The 22,789-nt window shown below is 36.4% G+C and overlaps 1 protein-coding gene across 2 annotated transcripts in view; it reads right to left on the reverse strand.

Moving 5' to 3' along the window:
* DDC (dopa decarboxylase) overlaps window positions 1–22,789 on the reverse strand; it is a 68,995-nt gene that overhangs the window by 7,258 nt on the left and 38,948 nt on the right. For both annotated transcript variants that reach the window (XM_085052211.1, XM_085052210.1), the window contains exons 7-13: window positions 19,204–19,270; window positions 17,002–17,096; window positions 15,120–15,187; window positions 11,115–11,191; window positions 7,333–7,352; window positions 6,510–6,608; window positions 236–337 (exon numbers count right to left, since the gene is read on the reverse strand). In XM_085052211.1, the coding sequence (XP_084908337.1) occupies window positions 236–337; window positions 6,510–6,608; window positions 7,333–7,352; window positions 11,115–11,191; window positions 15,120–15,187; window positions 17,002–17,096; window positions 19,204–19,270 (528 nt within the window). The remainder of the gene's footprint in view (window positions 1–235; window positions 338–6,509; window positions 6,609–7,332; window positions 7,353–11,114; window positions 11,192–15,119; window positions 15,188–17,001; window positions 17,097–19,203; window positions 19,271–22,789) is intronic.

Consider the following 22,789-nt stretch of genomic DNA (forward strand, 5'->3'; position numbering starts at 1 on the left):
TTTGCCTTGATTATATATTTCCATACCCTAATATGCTTTAATTTCTCTTAAGCTTTTGATTAAGTTTTAACAAAACTGTCTCAATCTTTTTTCTTTCATCTGGTTTGTTCTAAACAAATTCCCTTTACTTTCCTTAAAAAATAATCAAGTATATTAACTACAAAGACTGTATTCAGTTGAAGGTCATGGTGTTGCTATAAAACATCAGAGAAGAAATAGATCTTAGCTGCCTTACCTTCAGCCGGAAACAGACCAGTCCCAGGACAACCTCAGCACAGACCTCAAACCTTTCATCCTGAAGGACTAAGTGTTCAAATTGATGCGACAGCCTGACATGCTGAGAAGAGAAATATCCATGTTGTATACATTTGATTCACCAAGAGAAAAGGTGTGCTAAAGTACTTTCCATTCCCTTGCTCTGTTCCTCCTGCTGATGTGTGAACATATTCACGTATTGCCATCTGTTTGTGTTAACTTCCATCCCGTTTATGACTTCCAGAGCCATTGCTGTATCAGTATCTCAGTCTGTCTTAGGCAGTACTGGACTACTTAATGAGGCAATTCAGCACCATTCTATATGATACCACAATAAGAACAAATAATTTTAATAATTGTCCTTTAGGTTTTACACTACTGTCAGTTTTTGGCTGGAAATGGTTAAAGAGTCCAGAAATCATTAGAGGGAAAGGGGGAAATGCAGATATACAGGGAAAGAATTGTCACAATTTCAGTGCAAATTAAGCTGGAAAGAAACACTGTTTAGAATAGTTCACTTAATATGAGAAATCTGTGAAGAGGAGGAAAACTTGCTCACTATTCTGACCTGAGTGCTCAGGTTCAGTTGAAAAGAAAGTTGATGGCAGTATAATCAAGGAAATGGAAAACAAATCTCAGCAAACCTGTTGAGAAGTTACTGAGGCAAAAAAGAATGACCCTGGGTATCAAGTCAGAGCAATTATATTGAAGCAGATGAAACCAAGATTCAAATAAATAGGAAAAATACAGACAGACATACTAGAAAACAGCTGTGAAGTCTTAACATCAGTCAGTGATACTTGCATACTCATACCATGTTTTGCTTTGCTTCCTTCCAAATAGAAAATGAATTTAAAAGCTCTTTGAAAAAACCTACCCATGTCCTCATCACGTACCAGCAATACCTTATTCAGTCCCCTTCCTACAGGCTATATCATTAGCTTAGTGTTCACTATCCTAAAAAAAACCCAAAAAGAACAACCAACCAACCAAAAAAGACAACAACAGCAACCAGCTATTTTAATTATAGTTTGTCTTCATGCAGTAGCCAGTCTACACCAAAAATTATCTGAAATATCTAAAAATCATGCTTAAAGGTTATTCACCTTTTATATATTTAGGAGTGCAAATAATTTTACAAATATAAACAACGAAGCCCATGCTTTTGCACTTTTTCTAATTACAGGGACAGCTATTAAAAATGAAACATATCACTTTGGGTCAAGGTTAAATATGGAATATTTCATCTCACAGGAACTTCTTCCAAAAGGACAAGAACAAGGCAAAACAGAAATTACAGAAAAGGGAAAAAAAAAGAAAAAAAAGCCAACACATTTTGCAATCTTAATCATAGCTTTCTGGTGTTTTTTATTTCTTAAAATAGAAAAACATAGTTTAGATTGAATCAAAACATTGCTTCAAAACCTTCATACTGGGATTACTGGTACCCCATGCAACCAACCAGTCTTCCTGTTGTTACCACTTCCACTCTGCTGTTTGTTACATCCATTTATCATCTCCCTTTAAATTTAGCCTGAACGTTCTTTGAGTCAGGAATGAGACCAATAAAATGCTCAATCCCTTCCAAGGCATTTGAATGTTTTTCTTCTAATATGAAGAACATGAATTTACAGCTGTGAAATCCAGCTAGAAGTATCTGCATACATACAGATAATTGTATGCACAATTAGTGCTTGAAAAACATATGTGAAACAGGCAAAGGTGTTGTAATGGTTTTTTACTGTCTCCTCCTATCTTCATGTTCTATGGCTTTAACCAAACACGTCTTTTACACAGCTCTGCAAAATTCCATACTGCATGTACCATGTCTTGGAAGTCAGAGCCATAAAACAAACCATGTTCAATGAGATAAGAATTTCACAGCTGTCCAGCTGAATGTAATCACCAGCTGAATTTCATCAAAATTTATCTGGGTAAGAACTGAATAAAACAAACATTTAAAATTTGGCTTACTGCAAGAAGTTTGTACAAGAAAACTCTGGACCCAAGCTGTGCATTTTATGGCAGGTATTTATGTCCACTTTTTGCACTAAATGATTTTTCAAATTAATTTGAAAGAAATAAAAGCAAGGGAGAATAGAAAAATTTTAGTAAGTTGGAAACCAAAATTCTAGAAGTATTTTGCATCCATATCTGGATGCAAATGCCTTTATCCATAGCAAGTCTTAAAAAACAGCAATAATTGTTAAAGACACTGGGGGGCACCAAGAGTTTTAGGTTTTACAGAACTGGAAGGAGAGAAGGTGGTGATTTAACTGGAGTTTCACGTGTATAGCTTTGCTTAAATATAGTTACCCTGCACCTTTGAACCATAAGCTATTATCCTGAATTGCTCCTACAAAGATTGCTGCAACAGTGAAGTTAAATATTATTAAGCCTGGAAGTATAAGCTCTGTAAAACTGCAGGGCATTTAGGTATCACACGTGCCTCTGTAAGTCCAAAAGCTGTACTCATGCTCTGGATGTGAGCATGGCAGTATCTCAGGAGGACACATGTGCCTTTAGTGCTTTGGTTTTTCAAGACAGGCAGGTACAGTGTGAGAATAAAATCCCATTTGGAGAACTGCAGGCACTAGAACTAAGGATAGGACAGAAGGAGAAGTAAAAAACCTGACAGGCTGTTTTCAGTTTTCTGCTGAATGTGTACATACAAAGCCTGGCCTATGGATATCTTAACTCTCCAAGTGCTTTTGATTTTGACATCTGTGTCAAGCTGTGTTCCTAGCGTCATTAACTTAAAGTTGGCATTCAAATATTATTTAACTTTTCAAAATTATTTTATCTAGAGATGTTATATGGCTTAAGGAAAATGGGGACATACACAAACCAACTCTTATACTGTTTCTAAAAAGACCATTTGGGCAATCCCTTCATCATGCGGGTTCTCAAAGGGGAATTACATGGATTGTGTTAGTGTCCTCAAATATCTTGCTATATGTGAACAGAATAACAGGCCCAGTCCTTGCAGTGAAATTTAGCTGATTGAAAAAAAGAGGCTTCTAAGAAATTTTTATGTGCTAGTATTATCTCAGGTAAATAACCATTGCCCTTCTGCAGTGAGAAAGGAAACATGGGATCTAATTAATTTGGTTATTCTGGATTAAGGGAAATGTCTTACATCATCAAAAATAGGAACAGTAAACTTGCCAGGCACTTAAGAGGTACCTGTTTAAAAAATCTCAATTTTTCTATGTATATATGTGAAAATATAAATATGAATGTGAATATAAATATACATATACATATAAACGGTTCTGCATTGAAGTGTTTAAGCTGAATTTTAATTTTTGGGCAAAGCCTTCAAGAACTAAAGTAGTTTTTGATTGCAAGTAACTTCTCTGAAGCATCTGAGTGCACTACTGTATATATGCAGATAAGCATACTGGCCTAGTCTTGATCACTTCATACCTTTTCTCCTATAGATTTCACCTCTTTGCCTGCCTTAGCCTGCATCCCACTACACTGAAGGAAAACTGTCAAAAGAGTGTTCTTAGCAGCCACTTGGACAGTGCCACTCTCCAGTTTAAATGCTGTCTCTATCAATGCTGTTCTCTGCAGTTCCAGTTTCTTGGACTCTACTGTTAATTTTTAATGGAATTCATTATCCTCAGTACACTGATTACTTCTGGTCCTAAGGAGTATTCAGCTGAGTCAGAACGTTCATAGGGATTGCATACAAAAACACACTAACTCCTAAATTTCTCAGATTACTTCTGGGCTCTTTGAGAGGACTTAAACCAACAAAGGAATAATAAATAGATGGTCAAAGCATTCACAAATTGGCCATTTATAAATGGGCCATTTGGGTTTCACATTTATGCAGACTCTGAGTGGTTGACATCAGTCTGGAAGGCTGTTGCTGTTGTTGGTTTTGCCCTCTTTGTACATCTCCTCTGTGGCTTTGGGACTTACCTCCAAAATTTGTATTTTTCTCTCCCCACATCCTTCAAAGATGACTATCCTCCCCTTTACCACTGCTCTAAAACCTATACTTTGCAATAGGTTAATATGACATGCTGTGTGTGGAAAGAGTGCAGAACTGGCATGTTTGGAAAACAAACAAAAAGTTACTGGATCTAAATCCAAGTCACATATTTTCATGTCCCAGGAATATTTTAGTTCCTAAATGCCATCCTCAAGCAAATGCCAAATTGCAGTGGTTATCCAGTCATTTTGATGTAGACCTTAAGGCTGCAAAAAGTCCAAATTACTTTTCATTTGGAAACTTGTCTGTAGGTTTGAAAATTTAAACCAGCGTCAGGCTGGTTTACATACTTCATTACTACTCTGCCTAAAGAAAAGTCATCACAATCTGCCTGGAGCTCATGATAATTCCTGAGAAGAGAGGAAAAAGTAGAAGATCTGAAACACATTTTTAATTTTTATTTTGCAGCTAGTGATATAATTTTACCATCATAGCTGTAAACTCACAAGTGATATCTTAAATTCTGCTAGACAGGGAGCAAATGAAATGCAATTATTTCTTAAAATTTGAGTTTAACAGAGGCTTTCTGGAGATAGAAATTACTTTTTTTTTTTTTTAAATGCTTTGGAACCCACTGAAGCAGCATTGACTGGGAGTGGGCAAGAGGTAAGGGGAGAAATAAATTTAATGGCTCTAGTTTGAAGATGTATACAATGGGACAAATTCTTCACATAATTATCCCTCTTGCCCTTTCATAACTTATTTTTATATCTATACTGAAGAACAATTTAGTCCTTAATGAAATATAAACCAAATACACTCAGTTCAACAAGCCCTTGGAAATCTTAGCTGTCTGAATTACCTTTACAAATGAGGAAATATATTAGGGTTTTACTTTGGAGTCAGTATCTTTAAGAATAGATTCATTTATGTAGCCTTCCTGAACTGTATTGTCACAGAAAATATCAAAGCTTGGCCCTCAGCTATGATTTTATAAAGACAAGCAGCTTTTGGCTGGATAGTCAGGGAAATATCTGAGAGACAGGGAAAGAGGGAATTTGTTGAATGTAAATACCAACCTGTGGAAAACAGCCTGACAAAAGGCCATGGAATTGACATGAGTCTTCCAACCCTCTATTTTCCCAGTGAGAGATTCAGCCCTACTTAAAAAAAGGATCGTACTGAAATAATCGCAGTCTCAAGAAATCTAATTCGATAGAGATTCTTACTAGGAATGGTAATGGTAATACTAAAAAAGGGATAACAAACCTCATATCAATTTTTTATCAGAAGGATATATATCAGATTGATACAAGGATGATTGATACAAGAACACCAGCATTGCCACAGCTGCCAAAATTTATTTCTTAAAGGCTCATTAAGGATAAAAATCTAATTTTTATATTTGTAGAGTTGAAAATTATAGTGTGATTAAAATAAGAATCAGCAACAGTACCCTCCATCCCATACGCTTTCCAAATCAAAAGATACTTCCTTCTACAGTTATTTTACAAGAGTGGAAAAAGCCTGTCTTAGGAATCCTTCTGTTTAGTACCACAATTGAAAGGAATGTGTGTCTGCAGAGAATTTGGTATGCTAGGCTAGGCCCTTAGCTAATGGATATTTTTGTAAATATTTAGAGCCAAGTCATGGATCTCTCCTCACTAGAGGTTTTCCTGAACTTCATAAACATGAAAGGTATGTTTGAATTTGATTTTACTGCTACAGAGGAAGTATATATATAATTTAGACTGGCGCCACATGTGTTTTTTAGTTATTAAAAACCCTCCTTTTAACATCAAGAATAAACTTAGTACTTACAACAATATTAACAAACTGTAAATTGTACACCTTTTTTTTTTTTTTAAAGCATTTTAAACAGGAAAAACAGCAGAGGCAGACTTGCCAAATAAGTCACTGTATCCCTTGATCATAATCTAAACATGCTATCAATGCATGGACATTAATAAAATGAAGAAGTAATGAATACATATGTTTCCACAATAAAACCATGGATGTGCTCTGGCTTAATCTGAGAGGGAACTATTGTACCATTCTGTAGAAATTCCAAATTCCTTGATTTTCCTTCCCTAAAGATGAGCACAAAATGGATGACAGCTTTGACCCTGCCATGATATGAAACTGTGACCTTACATGGGGCAAACAGCAGCACCCCTGCTGAACTGAGCTGCCTAAAACTCCTGTGCTTTCTGATGTGTGCAGAAGTCAGTGAAAGTAGATAGCTAGCCAGCTCATTGTCCTTTAACCATCCCACCACGGGGTACCCAAGAAGGCAATTCCCAGTCACCTTACGGATGTGCTCCTGCAGCCCCTTGACTCCATACATCCTCAGCACGAACCAGAGCTTCAGCGAGCGGAACCTCCTGCCCAGGGGGATTTGCCAGTGCTGCAAGCAGAGAGAAGAGCCTGTCAGAAGTCACCATTGCAGTGACACGGCAGAAATTACGTTCTGCCACGGTTTTGAAGGGAACCACATTGCCACATCCTACAGGCAGTTGTTAGGAGTCAAATAATAGTAGAAATATCTACTCCCGGTTAAATGCCCTGTTTATTAATACCATTTAATACTCAAAATTCGTAAAGGCTGGTGTCAGAATGGAAGTGTCACGAGGCAAATTGAATTTTCCTTGTGCATTCTGAATTCTCCTCAAAGCCTTTAGAAAAACAAGTATCTTAGAAACTCATGTACATTGGCTTGTTTAAAGTTGTGGGGCTAGCATTTACAATAACAGACACATTTTCCATTTCAAAACAACAGTGTTTCCATGGTAAAAGATTAAAATAGAGATGCTTTTAATTTTTTTTAAATTGTGTTATTCACTATGTTAAAGAAAAAAAACCAAACCCACAACTTTAGGAAATTTCTTTCTACTGCCTAAACCTAAAGATATTGCTCATGCAAGACAATTTCTGCCTTGAAACATTTTTTTTTTTTTTTTAACAAAAAACCAAATTTCTGTTTGGGGAATGTTCAAAATTTAGCAAGATGCATTCTTCTTGGAAAGAAACATAAAGTTTGGATGTTTATGATAGTAATGGAAAACAAAAGTCCTAAAAATACCAGTATATACAAGTAATAGTATTAATCATTGCATTGGTACTGTACTTACCCGATAATCCGTTACCAGACCTGAAATTAAAGAAAAATGTTCATGTTGCATCATCATCACAACAGCCAAAGTCTTCAGTCATTCTAATGTTATTAAAAAATCTGTATCTTAGCTATCCTTTACATCTGCTACAAACTTCAGCAGCAGCAGCATCAACAGGACCACTAAATATCTAGCTGGGTACTTGGCAGCATGTTAAATGACAGTGCTTGTAATAACCTTCATTCCTCAGCTAGTCAGCATATGCCACTTACAAATTAAACAGTTTACAGAACAAATAATTTTTTCCTTTGTTTTACTGCAGATACTACAGAGATCACAGACCAAATATTATGTTTATTTACTTCCTGTAGAGAAAACAAGCAGTAGATAAAAACAACTATTATTAATTTTGGTTTAAACAGTTTGCAGAATCCCTAGGCTCACTTCATAACTCATTCTCTGCTGTGGAATGTCATCACCTTTACCCTAGTGAACCGGTAACACTCTTTAAAATAATCCTCTTCTAAATACCTTTTATACTCATATCTATATTTATTGCTAATTCTTCAGGATGTCTAATAAGTGACTAGAAAAATTGACTCAGAATTTGACCTGTTCCTGCTTGGAGAATAGTATTCTGCAATTTTTTATGGCTTTTCTTTTGATGGGGTGAAAGCCCATTACAAACACAGATTGACTAAGGTACAGAGCAGTCCAGGGAGGCAAGTAGAGGATATTAGTAGTTGTCCTTTATAAAAGCCACACAGTGTCAGGATTCATCTACCTTTTCTTTGAATCAAGGAATTAAACTGATTTCACAGTAAAGGAAACTTGAACATAGTTACTTGCTGTAAGTCAGTGACAGGAATTAAACTGACATAAAATTTAAAGCACTTCTTTAGGAAGCATCTGCTTAGCTTCCTTATTCTGGTTTATTACTCCACACTGGAGTATAAGCTTCATAGGAGAGTATGTACTCGGATTCCCTGGGAAAATGCTAAGTATTCCTGGAATTGTCAACTGGAAGGTTGAACTGTAGCTTCTGAATTTGACCAGTCTATGCCATTTATATAATTTTCCTTTATGTTTTCTAGGGGAAAAAATACTTTTTCCTGTGTTACAAGCTCTCTTGCCAATGTTCTCTCATTTATACAGCCAAAATATAGGGGGGGAAAAAATGGTCCTTCTTTCCCTATAACAGAAGGCCATTGGGTTCTTTAACCTGTTACTATGTTGGTTTCCAGATGGTAAAAAAATCCAAATCCACAAAACAACCAACAATCATTAAACTGTTCCTGGACTTCAGGAAATGAATGTGGTTGTCTCCTCTTGGTAATGAGGTGAATTGATAACATACATATTCTTCTGCATTGTAGCAGCCATTTCTGTTTGATAGCTGCAAGACTGGTAGCAAAGAAAGTAAAGCAACTGGTGACAGATAAATAATCCTACGCTCCTGTAAGGGGCTATGTCTAATGATCCACAACAACGCCTTTCACAAGCTGTGAAGCAGAATGTAATCAATGATTAGTCCTTGATTCCTTGATTACAAGCCTTAGTCTTACATCTGTATTTAACCAGGAGGAATTGCATTGTGGGAGTGTATGTGGTTTTCACAATAGAGTATAAAGCTGCATTCTTCTAACACTGCCATGAGGATTTGACCTATATCCTGGGTTGCCAGGCAAGCTAGTATAATCTTCCTGGTGTGACGATGCAAATCACATAAAATTATAATTAATGACAAAATAAAGACTCTCCCCTTGGGGACACACATAATTGCCATATGGTTATTAGGAGTAATTGCTCACAGATAGCAATATTTTTCCACTCATTTAAATTCTTGAGTGAGAGATGAGTGAATTCAGAAATACCACTTCATTTACTTAGTAAACCAGCATAGCAAATCTCAGACCTGAGAATACTGAGAATGTAAGACCCTCCGTTGGACAAGTCATATTTCCAGGAGTGCTGACATCCTATAAATTACACAGGGACCAATGGGTACTGTAGCACCTTTGTGTAGCAAATTTGTGGCAAATATGACTATATTTATTGAAGGCGTAAGTGTGGGTTGGAAGTTTAACTAGAGGTATTTGCATTTCAAAACTGTTGTCCAGCTCTTTCAAAGATTGATATCAAATGGGAATGGAGCATAGAAAAAAATTTCTAGACTGATAGTAATCTGCTGATCTGTTTGAAATCATTATGTTAGATGACATAACGTGCTATCACCCTTCAGAAGGCAAGATGAAGGCTAAAAAACTTTTTATCCAACTGGGGGGATAAAGTTTTAAGTCAACTAGGTGGTCTTACTGAAACCACCTGTTTTTAGGAAAGGTTTGATTTTCTTCAGGTGTCATTTAACATGGGTTAAATGTAAGACCTAAAGTTCCTGTATCAGCACTATCAGTTGTCCCAAGAACATATTTTCACTTTAGTTAAGGTTGGATTTTTTCTCTTGAAAAGTATTTTTAATGTAGATTAAGTAAAAGCTAGTGCCTTAATTGAATTTGCTGTAACTTGTATTTTTCATTAAAAAAGGCAAAAAAAGTGTCTATTTTTTTCTTAGCAATTTGAGGCTTTAGAGGGTGAACCTCAGCTCCAGAATTACTGCATGTTCCTGCATTGTACTATATTTGCTTTGCTTGGAAATGGAGGAAAGGAATAAAATGCAAGGTTTATGCCAGTTCAGGATTAAGGCATATGAATCCATTTCTCCTAGGGTTTTTTACTGAATAGTGGAATTCTGGATGGTATTAATTTAAATGTCAATGAGTTCATAGCCATAACAGGATACACTTCTGAACACAGACCAGCACTGGCAATTCCAAGAAAATTATGAGGTCCAGGATATGGTAAGACCTTCTACAGATGATTCACCCTCTTCAGAAAGTTATGAGGTAACTTCCACCACCACGTGTTGACACTGCACTGCTGTGACCTTCTTCACAATTATTCATTTAATAACCAAATGTGTAAAAATGGGCTTTAGGCGGGAAAACACATACCTGCAGTTGCTAGTATGTGCAAGAACCAGCACTAATCCATTGAGGAGCTTTTTTCTACAGAGCCTGAGACTTGTAAGTTCTTTGTGAGTATTTTATGAAGAGCTTTCATGAGTATTTTGTACAAGACAGATAGTCTGTTCACACTGCCTTTCTCCACAGCCAGTGGAGGAGCATGAAGGCTATAGCATAATGTCCCAGAAAGCTATCACTAAAACAGAGCACAGACAGCAAACACAGGTCACCCCTACTCTGTAGTTTCAGGAAGTGTTTGCTCCTCACATGGGTTTTTGAAAAATTTGAATCAGAGCTTGCATGAACAGCTAAGAAAAAAAAGTCACAGACATTAGAAACTCTAAAACCAAACCAGATCCTGAAACCATTCTGGAGAAAGATGTGTTGGGGAAGGCAGCTTAAGGGACATGTTACACAACACCCAATAATACGTTTATCTGACAGCCAAAAGATCATAAGAATTTTCTCAACACTCCTGCAGTCAATCAGTGGTAAGTCTGAAACTGGGGAAATCCCAATACTGGGGAAATCCCAATACAAAAGTAGTAATATAATGCTTTATAAAATTACTTTCCTTCTATTGCTTTTAACTAATTAAAATCTCACTAGATGTGTATTTGCACTTTAATGAGCTTAGCTCCCGTGGGTGCTCAGAAAATGGAAACAGCCTCCTAAACCATTTGGGTAGTTTTGCCATTTTCATCTTAAGCTCTTTTTTTCCATTAAATATCAGAGTGCAAACAAAACAATAATAATCTCATTTAATTATAAAATTACCAGACTCCTGATGGTGATGCTGCAGGTAGAGAGGTTCTAATTTAAAGGCACCTATTAAATCTGATCTTTTTTTCACCCTGTATAAAAAAAGAAAGAAAACAAATTGAGAAATTTAAGAATAAAGACTTAAGGGATTAAATTTCCACAAGAAGTGAAGTCAAATTGAATGTGTTTAAACTGGCATATTTCCTGAGCACAGCCTGTGCCATTTTCAGTGCTTTTTCACAGCCATATCAGTACTGTACTTACAAGTAGTTAAGTGTAAGGCTCAGCAGGAACGGGCAGCATGACTGCACGACTACATATTTAAAAACAGACAAGAAACAGACATAGAGGATCTTTTTATGGTGATAGACACTCACACCAGAATGTGAGACTAGCTGAAGCAATGTTAATGTTTGCAGTCAACAGAAGTTGTCTTGAAATTACTGCAGTACAAAGCTGCGTGGGAAGAGCTGTTGCTTCCTAAACACCGCGCAGAGCCGTGCTGAGGCTTTGGGGGTGCTGGCCACCATCTCTCCATGCTGCCATGGAAGCAGCAGCAGCAGCCACTGGAAGGGACAAACCACCCAGCTCTGACTCAGGCTCCCCTCTTGTACCACCCTGCCCTTAGCTGGATCCAATACACAGTTCCTGACAGACATTCTACAGCACAACGTTACACTGAGAAGCATAACTTACTATTGCCAGCTAGGGGTGGTGTGACTGGACTGAGGTTCAAAAGCCAGTGTGTCCCTTTTAGAGAGAATAAGGTATGTTTTGCCAGTGGTTAATAACAAGATCTTTCTGGTTCATGCTTCATGCTGTGTAAGACTGACTCACCTCCACAAATGTTGGGGTTTATAGAGGCAGAAGAAGAAGAAACCATAAATCAAAAAGGGAAAAACTGCTACATCATTATATTAGGCCTATAAATATATTACAAAATAAGCAAAAATTAGATCAACACAGGGATAGTCTAAATGACAAAAGTCCAAACCTTTTTTCTGTGTTTTAATGGTTTCATGTAGAATTGTAAGTTTCTAAGTAAAAATCTGATTTCCAATATTTTACTGTGTATGTATAAATGCAGACACCAGTACATGCTCCCTCTCTCACTCCCATCTAGATGTGGTCATAGAACATCTTATTCAAACAAACAAAAAGCCTTCCTCTCACTAATGGTCAGGGAAGTACCAAGGTCAACAGCTAAGTATTTGCCTGCAGGTATGGAAAAAATAGCTGAAAATAAGTAAACTTACACACATGGAAAATAGCAACAGATTTTCAGATTGCTCTCAATAAAAACAATAACCTAATTACGTGCCAGAAATGTACTGTGGACAAAAGGAATAAAACATTAACTGGTTGAATTAGGATAAATATTTTTAACAAATTCTGAGTTGTTCTACTGTAATCTATTTGAAATGTTTGATTACATCGATACATTAGTTTTTCAGTAGCTCATTCTGTATGCAGCTAATCCAAGTTACAAGCAATGTCCTTAGTTGTTTTGTGAGAGCTTAATTTCTTCTCCTGTAAGATGCTATACTGAACAATGGAACAGATAACTATTCTGCAGGAACATCTAGCTTAGAAGACACAGAAATGATATGGAATTTTCTGTAGGCAGGGCACATGGGAAGGGTGCTGCTGCATTCTGCAAGCAGCTCCACACCTCAAGAAAATCCTAAGTGCTCAGGAGGTCCACACCAGAGTGCTGAGTGCTCGAGGTCTCTGCCATAATGGTGGGCACCTAGCTTGGAGCCAAACCCAGTGTGTCTATTGAGGCAGCCCCTGAGAAGTCTGATGCTGCCACTCAGATGGAACTGGTAAGGAAGGAGGCATCAGTACAGGTGGCAGCTTGCAATGGAGGCCCAGATACTCCTGGAGGAAAAGCTGATATCTGCACAAAGTGTGCACAGGGGGATGTTGTGGCTGGTGGAATTACAAGATACGTAATAGGCTGTGTGGTAGTAGAGGGACTGAAACAGGGGTAGATATGTGGCTCCACACCACAGACCTACAGTGGATTAACACTGAGCTTGAGACACCTTGGACAAAAGCAGGGCTCCAACCTCCACCCTCCAACATTCAGAGCAAAATCAGGTATGATGCTTTAGAGGTTTTAGATGTCCATGAGCAAGGCATGCTCCTTGTATCCTTCACAGTTACTTTTTCTTACTATCCTTCATCCTTTGTTATTACATTTCACCTGTTCAGGCAGTGTTACAGTCGGTAGGTAAGAGAGGTATATTTTGAACATGGGTCTTAGACTTGGCTGGACAATCGACTTGGCTTCAAGTCAAAGAGTTTAAGTGTACATTTCTTCTGCACTAAAGGAATAACCCATATACATAAACGCCTTCTTAACTGAAGCCTGAATGACTATAGCTGTGAAACTTTCACTTTGAGTAAGGAAACATGTTGCAAAGTTTCTTGAGAGTCCTTGTATTGGAATCTTCCTACCTATAAAAACAATCCTTTTATGCAATGGCTTACCTAAAAAACAAAAAAACAAAAAAAACCCAAAACAAACAAAAAACCCACAGACACACCCCCCCAAAAAAAACCCAAGCCCAACAAGAAACAAAATGCAGAAAAATACTTTCCTTAGTCTAAAGTCTAAACTTTACTAGGAATAACCTAAAATCACACATGGGAACTCACAATGTGACAGTATATACCTTGTAGTGGAAAGCCAGGTAAAATGCCTTTAACATAGTTCCACAGGGTTTTCAGAGAAAGCAGAATTAATGAGAAACTAAACTATTAGGGACTAGACTGTGGTTCCTAATTATTCTGCAAACATTAAAGAGAATGATAGTGTATTGTCTTATTTGCAAGTGGCTTTTTTAACAATATCTTTAAGTGATGAGAAAAGATGGGAGAACTAGCAAAGGAGTTTGTTTCATCATCTTCCTACTTCCTTACACAGAGACACAGCATGCTAAGAGGTACTTATAAACTGGAGTGCTGACACTACTGATGATTTAGGCTCACAATGTAAGCCACCTACCCTAAAGAAAAGAAAAAAGCCAGAATGGCTTGGAAGATTTGAAATGCCTACATCAGCTGACATTAAAGTAAAAACCCTAATATATTACCTGAAAAGTCAACTTTGCTGGGGAAATTAAAAGAGAGGAAGGTTAACCAAAAGCAATGAAGTGATCATTATCTTACATTTATTCTTCTTTTAAATAAGGTGACCAGTTTCTGGATGACGTTTTGGAGTCTTCTTTTTATAATTTTTTCAGATTTTTTTCTATTATAACTGAAATTAATGTTTTCATTTATTTTGATAAATAGTCTGCATTTGCTGAATAGCTGTTTTGCTAGTAAATATCATTAGCTGGCATGCTGGCAAGCATCTAGTTTGGGACAAAACAGGATCATCTATTATGGAATGTTTTTAACAAACCCATGCTATTATTACTGCCATGATACTTTGTTTTGTTTGGAAGTATTTCTATGAGTTTCTATTTGGGCATCTTTTTATATCAAAATGTTGTCTCTGCTGTCATCTGGGAAAATTGAAAGTCAGTACAAAATTACATAAATACTCCTTTTTGCAATCAGCTGCTTTTCATCAGCCAAATCTTAAACATTTTTAGAAAGGCTTTTAAAAGAATCAAAGCTCAAACCAAAAGAAATTTTATGGAAAAGGAAGGGAAAAAAGTCCTGTTTAGCATGCTGTTCATTGCACTTGATATCCTTAAAATAAGAGGTTTTTTATGTGTGTTTTAAACAGTCCCAAAATGGAATAAGTATAAAACTGCAGAGTTTTTGGGCCTTCTCTCTCTTTCTGGAACATAATTCAGAGCTCAGGCATATTTCTAAATTTCATGTTTTTGAAACTTGGATTAAATGAAAGTTTGAACTCTGCAAATAATTAATAAGGGTTAAAGCTATCCAGTTCTCCTCATTTCAACAGAGAACTGTAAATAAATGTCTGTTTCTACAAAAGAAGACTACTATAACTCCATTTTTGTCTTTTGAAATGTTTCCCTTTACTGTAATACTTACCACATAGCAGAGCAGTCAAAATTCACTAGGAGCCATTTGTGAGGATTAAAGTTAAATGAATCTGCAAACTGAAAATGAATAAATGAAAACAGAATTATGAAAGAGAAAAGGATCCATGTGCTAATGATATAACCTAGTCAAATTGTCTATGTAACTATGAATCAATTCCTGAATTCGGTCCTTATAATGTTCATATTACTATCACTTTATTTAGTAACTGTTGGAGTTAAATCTTCATTTATTTTGGGAGTGGGATTCATGTGAGGTATACAGTTAGGGTAGTGGTATTATCAACCTTTTGAGCATTTGTTTACAATTATGCTTTCTAGATATGTGTATTTTGGAAAAGTATATATCTCATTGTGAACAAAAATAAATACATAAATCTGCATATTCAGAAACAATCACTGGGGTTCACATCACATTTTCCAATAACAATTCCCTAAGCTTTCTACTTCCAGGAATATTAAACATATGCACAAAATATGCATATATAGTTATGTATTTAATTCAGAATCTGCACATCTTATTCCCACATAAAATTACCTTTTTTTTTTTTTTTTTTTTTTTACTGACAGGGTATTTTCTTTCAGTAGAAATTACTTTTTCATCTAAATCAAAAGAAAAACCACCAAAGAGTAAGCATTCGCAATACATGTTTATACACATCATGTGCCAGACCTGGTTTACTTGACATGTGTTTAGGTGGCGCATCAGAAGAAAACAAGGTAGGTAAGATGGAAATCTTGTGGGAAAGGATTCATCCATGTTTTCTGTTTTAACAAAGGCAGAAGCCACCAGCCTTAAAAAAACCTGGGGGATGGGGACCTGACAGCACCAAGGTCTGACTGTTCCATATAGCATTTTTCTGTTCCCATTTGCTTCTCATAATCTTCCCTGTCACCTGTAAACAATTAACAATTGCTCTAATAAGAGAAGATTATCTGTCTGTCTCTCTCTCTATCTATCTATACATCTATCTAGCTATCACCCTGTACTATGTAAAGTAGGAAATCTATTCATGGTTGTTAAATATTTACTCTTATGACAAATGCTGGCCCAGACAAGGGATGGTGTTTCATTTCCTTCAGGAACCAATAACAATAATCTAAAAAATATTCCCCCACAGGAAATTACAACAAGCTTCATTTGCTGATAAAAAGAGACAGAAAGAAATGCTTTATTTGTAAGGGGGTTTTCCCTCCTCTTCTTCATTAGTCACTGCCTATCAGTGTAGTGTTTAAACTTCTGGCTTTACCAAACAGTAATATTTTCTGCACTGACGTGGAAGACAAGGACTTATCTGACTGTCTGAGGGGAGCAGCAGGAAATTGAAGTATTCTTATCTAAGCAACTGAATGCCAAGCAGCTCAGCAAGGCGGGGGAAAAGAAACAGCAGTGCTGTTTGGGGAATATTTCATTTAGGTCTCTTGGTTATTAAACCCTGTCTGTTTGAGATACAGCTACTGGCTCTATTATATATGACTTTCAGGATGTAAGAAAAAAACCAGACATAACGAGCTCCTTAATTTGTCTAAATTATTTTCTTTTTTTTCCCTTTTTTTTTTTGGTGTAATTCAGAATTAGGATGTCACAAATATGTCTTCTGCAATATTTGGGAAAAAAGTCCCTCCTTTCTATTTGTTGATTCAGTACTACTTGTTTCTGAAGGGATACTTGCACACTCCCAGTATAAACGAGTAAAAATTTAAAAATTATGTAACGCAATAGAATGTACAAACTGAGGTGATTTGTAGTACAAACTGAGGTGCAGCTTACTCAGAGATTCTGGAAGAGCCATTAATCTTGGGTGCATAAGAAATACAAATTCTATGAAAGAGCAAGGTTTCAGCAGGCTGCTAGAGAAAAAACACTCATTCACCTCGACTCCATCTAAAAGATGCCTGAATTCAGGGCAGATGAATGCGCTTCCGGCATAGGCTGCATCAATATGCATCCAGATATTTTCCTTATTACCTAAAAAAATAATTGAAGGGGAAATAAATTAAACAGCAGATTAAAAAGCCTTATTAATTTGCATGAAACCAAATGCCTGAGAGATTTTTCTTTGATGTTATTATTTTCCCAATTTAAAATTAAATTAAGAGATTAAATGTTTCCACCATCTGGGTTTTCATTAATGCATAAAAATGTATATATAATGTATTATTTTTCCTCCCACTTCCACTGGACCAAAGTTATAGAGCCACAGAATCATAGAATATCCTGTGTTGGAAAGGACCCACAAGGATCATCATCTTTAGGTTTATCTTACTAATATTAAGCAACGTAAATTATTTTTTGGTTTTGATTTAAGAACCATTCCAAAACACACTCTTAAAATGTATCTAGAGATTTAGCTATCATTTCTATCCTAATAAAACTACTTTAACAGGAGGAGCTAGAATATTAGCTGTGCTCCTCACTTCTAAATCATGAATCACAAACATGTTTCTAAATAGTATTTTTTACATATTGATAAATGTGCAGGCACATGCTTTTGAACTATGTGCAGCAAGCTATTTATTTGAAGGATGGAGACACATGCAAAAGCAAGCACTGAAATGCTAAGAAAGTGCTTCTTATGATTAGTCACTGAATGGTTTCTGCAGAAGTATTTCGGCATATGAGCAGCTCACATATACTCTGTGATTCAGTATTCACACTATACTAGAGATCACTGTATTAATGCACTCAGTAACAATTCTGGTCTATGAGTTGATGGCTGAAGCCCACATAACATCTTTACACATGTCACCAAGTAATCCTGATTGTTATTTCCACATACAGAGAATATCCATTGAGATCTGCAGTTGGGCACGAGGTTCATGCTGAAATTTGCCTTCTTGTGAACTAAATTTTCCTTTTGCAGGAATGTCTGGGAAAAGCTAATAAAATATTATGCGCAATATCCACAACTTAGATTTATTTGAAAACATGTTGAAAGTTTAACTGATTATCTGTTTTATAAATATACTTGGTTTGAGACACTGCCTTTATATCATAGGACTACAGCTCATGTATATGAAGGAGAATATTAAGCAGAAAAGCTAGCATGAGACTTCTGACATCACTGGTATGCCATCCTTCTGATGGGCTCTGCTGCACAAGCAGGGAATCATTGAGGGGAAACACATGATTACTTGCTGTGCCTAAAAGCATTGGTGTCACTGTTTTATTAGGTCAGGTCTAGACAAAATAATCTGTAGCTGCTAAGCAGACTACTAGGAACCTGTTTAAAAAGAAGGATTGGGAGAAACTGAGTCTCTGGGGCTTCTGTTGAAGGCAGGAAACCTCACAGAGCATGTGACCACCACACAAGCCCCAAAGTTTTAAGCCCCACATGAAAAAATTAACAGGACATCAAGCCATGTTTCTATCAAGCTGTTTCCAATTGTTTACAGCTATGGATTTCCTGTTTTAAATGTACACTTGAAGAGATATGGTGCACTTTGGTAGCATTTTCATCAGCCAGCAAACACATGCTTTTGACCAAGCCCTGCTGCAGATCAAAGCTTGACACAACAAACCATACACTGAAATACTCATGAAGAGTTCATTACTTGATCACTGTATTAATTACCCTGGAATTTGTCCTAGTTTCTTGAAAGAGGAAGGAAATTGGGGAGGGGAGAGTAAGGATTAAGAATACATGTGGATTTTTGGTATCCTACTTTTTGTAATTCTTAGAACCAGACAGAAACAAATCATTTGGTGCAGAGCAGAATTAAGAGTTCAACTTTTCCCTGATATTCAGCATTGCTCTAGATGTACTTGCAGGTAGAAGGGCTTAAAGAAAAATGTTACAAACTGAGGCACTTTACTGTAATTCTTAAATGACAATGTTCCAAAATATGCTCCCACAGAAAAGAAATCCTCGAGGCAATGTCCTCTAACTCTTTTAACAGTTTGAGAATGCGCATTTGCTGCTTGACACAGTATTAGAAATAAAACTATAACTGAAGGTCTCATCTTTAAGTAGATTTATTGAATTTGGACGCTGACACTGCATAATGTCCTGGAAATGACGGAGAATGGCTTAAACTGGTATCTACAATTTTAGAAAGAAGCAGCAAAGACTTACAAATGGGACCCAGTTCTAACAGTTTGTCAAAGGAGCAGCAAGAGGTGGTTCCAAGTGTTGCACAGAACTGCAGAGCCAAAAAAAAAAAAAAGAGTGTTACAGTATAGAAAATTACCAAATGAGAAAAAACTGTCTGCAAAGGCAACAATAGATGGTAAAAAGAATAGATGATATAGGTAAAAACAATTGATGTTAGTCATGTTAGTCATTACTTATCCTTAGTGGAACTTTTCAGACTGTGGGTAGGTGTTTTTCAAAGCTTCCATATGAGTCCACTGAAGCAGATGCATAAAAACAAATGTTAATTTAAAATTGACTGATAAGTACTGTAATATAGTCACAGTATTGTGTTAATGCTATATTTTATATATTTTATATATGTTCCACATGATTATTGTGTAGCCCTTTACTACCTTAACATATGTGAGTGCCATCAAAATTATTTGCAGTTCATGGTACATAAGCAAGTTCTGAACTTGAGCAACTCAAATGTGCTGGAATTATTGTCGACAAAGGTGCTGGAATTATTGTTGACAGAACAGATCAACAAATGTTGCTGTCTTGATCAGAGCCACAGCTCTGCAACAGAGATTTGTAGCTGATTTATGCTCAAGGGATGTGCAGCCTGGAACCTGTTCACTGGTAGCATATGTTCACTATTTGGCTTGCAAGACTTTTTCCAAGAGAAATTTCTTCTCCCGAATTCATCCTAAAATACTGGAACAGTTCTTCCTTCATTCTTTTAATGTATAATTTAAGGTGTCCTTCTGTGTGACCAGTGGGCCAAATGCAGAGGCAACATAAATGCTGAAATTTCACAGCAGAAAAAGAGTATAACTAGGTGAAAATGAGCTGTTGTAATTTACTGGGAGTATGCATGTAGAATCTTAGCAAAAAAAAAAACCCAAACCCAACTACCAAGTGCTTATAAACTGACATTATTTTATTTTTTATTGCTACACTTATGTTTTAAACACCCTGTCTTTTTTCTGAAAGCACTAACAAGGCTGGGTCTGATTTTGTACTTGTACTTGATTTTTACATAATAAAAGACACTTTACAGTTTAAAGAGACAAATAAAGTATGCTGTGTTTTAGTCACAGTACTGAAGTACAGAAGAATTAGATAATATATCCAAGGTCACACATAAACTATAGTACAACTAGGGGATGATTATAAAAATGCCAAATCCAGAATTTTGCTTTTTTTAATTTTAGTATTTCTGGTCACCCTTTCTGCCAAGTACACTGTCAATGCAACATATTTTGCTCCTACAGTTTTTCCCTATATACCTGGAAGTAGCCACATTTTTCTGTGTGTATGTGTGCCCATGTCCTTTAGCAAATTCATGATGAGACCAATATGAAAAGAAAGGAAAACCTAAATGATACTTGTCCATCCACTAGACCTTTCAAGAAACAAACATTCTGTCACAGCAAAACTTGAAAAAAGTCATTAGTAAAATAATAAATGGACAATTGAGTGTTTTTCTGTATTAAGCTACTAAGAACTTGAGTTTGAAACAAATACAGTTCTGAAAATGAGAAGCACATTGTATGTATACAGTTAGTAAAATTGTGACCTAACGTATTTTTCTCCCAAGATAGTCTTTACCAATACTGGGTCCTCCTATATTCCTGAGACGTATGAGGAGAACAGAAAAATCAAAGTGCCTTGAGGTACGTTTTCAACTTCTCTGGAAGACTAATCACCCTCTGAGAGAGGCTGCTTTGCAAAGATCACAGAATATCTTTTAAATAGGAATAAATTTGGTCCCTATTTTTCTAAGAAGGTATGTATGTATGGAGTGAAAATATATTTATCACATTGTGGTCTACCTAGCATGTTCCCAGGAGAAACCTGCATTTCATCTTTGGCTGAACTACAGATTTACACATTCAATCACAAGAAATGGAGGATGGCATGATGAATGCCAGATTTTCTATATGCATAAAGAATAGGGGTTAAACCATTGGATTGGGAAATAAATAAAAAGAGTGCACTATAGATATAACTCTATCTATAGATATATATAGATACAGATAGAGATAGATAACTCTATCTCAATCTATATCTATATATATATAGATATATATAGATATAACTTTTACGCAACTCACATATATTTTATGGTAATATGGTATGAATTTTCTGACAAGATTAGAGTGAAACTGCCTTGGTTAGTCCAGCAATTAAAATAATGATTTTAAAAATTTCACAACAGAAAGTTACACATTACTGTTATTAATGTTGTACTGCAGTTAAGGTATCCTCTTCCTAATTAGTATAAGGAGTATGTTTTTCTAGTGAGAGATTATATGAGTTAAAACATATGCTTAGCTGTTTAAATAATAGCTTAGTCTGTGAAGTATACCTCAATTTCTAAAATAATTTTGTTTTCCTCTCTGCAGGTGTCTAAGCCTCAAAGCTACTTGCTTTAATTCTCAGAAACCACTTAGAGTGGCAGCGTCTGCTCTTGTCAAGACTCTCATTACCCTGCCTCAGTACTACAGAATGAATCTAACTCAATTTGTAGCTTGTGTAACACCAGAAAAATCACATTTGTGCAAAGGGCAGGGGACAGGCTGCATCATAGAAATGGGACTGATGGCTCAGTATAGCCTGCAGGCCTTTTCCTTTTCCGATTGTGCACTTCAAATTTGACTCAGCTCTTGGTTGTGAATACAAAGCAGCTAAAATGCTTGCCTCAGTCATCTCAAGTATCACTTTCCTGAAACGGAGAGCTGTGTCAGGAAACATGCATGAATCTTTATGATTCCTGAGTGTAATTACTCTCAATCTTTTCAACCAGAAGATCTCCTACAGCTTTTGAAAAAGATGTGGTCACATTTTGCATGGTTCCACCAAAAAGCTTTTCATTTGCAAATAACTAAAATGAGGCAGAACTTTCAATGTTCACTTATTGTTTTTATTTTCTCCTATTCAGTTCCTGTCAGCTTGCACTCATGAGAATGTCTGTGGCCTGAAGAAACTGCAACAGTTCTTTAACCACCATTCAGTACTTTACAGAACAGCAATCATTCACAAACTGTGGGTTAAGAAACATCACCCTAGACATCTGTACATGTCTCAAGAATGCTTCTTCCAAATGGAAACCTATGGTCAGGATGTAAGTGTTAACTTCTGCTGAAAAGATGGCTCCTCTGTCAGTCTGATTCTGATTTATTGTTTCCCGAGTAAGTCTGGATACAAACAGCCTGCTTCTTAATATCCTGTGGATCATCATTCAGAAGAGTCATCTCACCTAGAATCAGAAAGGTTTCATGCTGGGCAGCAGGCACTTGCGTTGTAGCAGCTTTATACTGGTTGATGTCACTGAATTATATTGTACCTTGTATATGCCAGCTGCAATCTATCAGTGCTGATTTATGAAAGAGCACAAAGCTTACAGGCCACTTACACACATTTAGGTGAACTAGGCTTGAGTGCAGTGGGAACTCTAGCTGAATTTAGAAGTGCTGACTTAGTGGTCTTCACTTTTGAGCATCTCCTCCAACTTTCAGCCAACACAGAGGCCTGTCTCAAGCTGGGAGCATAGAGCCCAGCTGAGAGAGGCATTTACATG

The sequence above is a fragment of the Lichenostomus cassidix genome, chromosome 2 (genome assembly GCF_008360975.1).
Source record: "Lichenostomus cassidix isolate B80296 chromosome 2, HeHo_3.0, whole genome shotgun sequence".
In the NCBI taxonomy this organism is placed as follows: Eukaryota; Metazoa; Chordata; class Aves; order Passeriformes; family Meliphagidae; genus Lichenostomus; species Lichenostomus cassidix.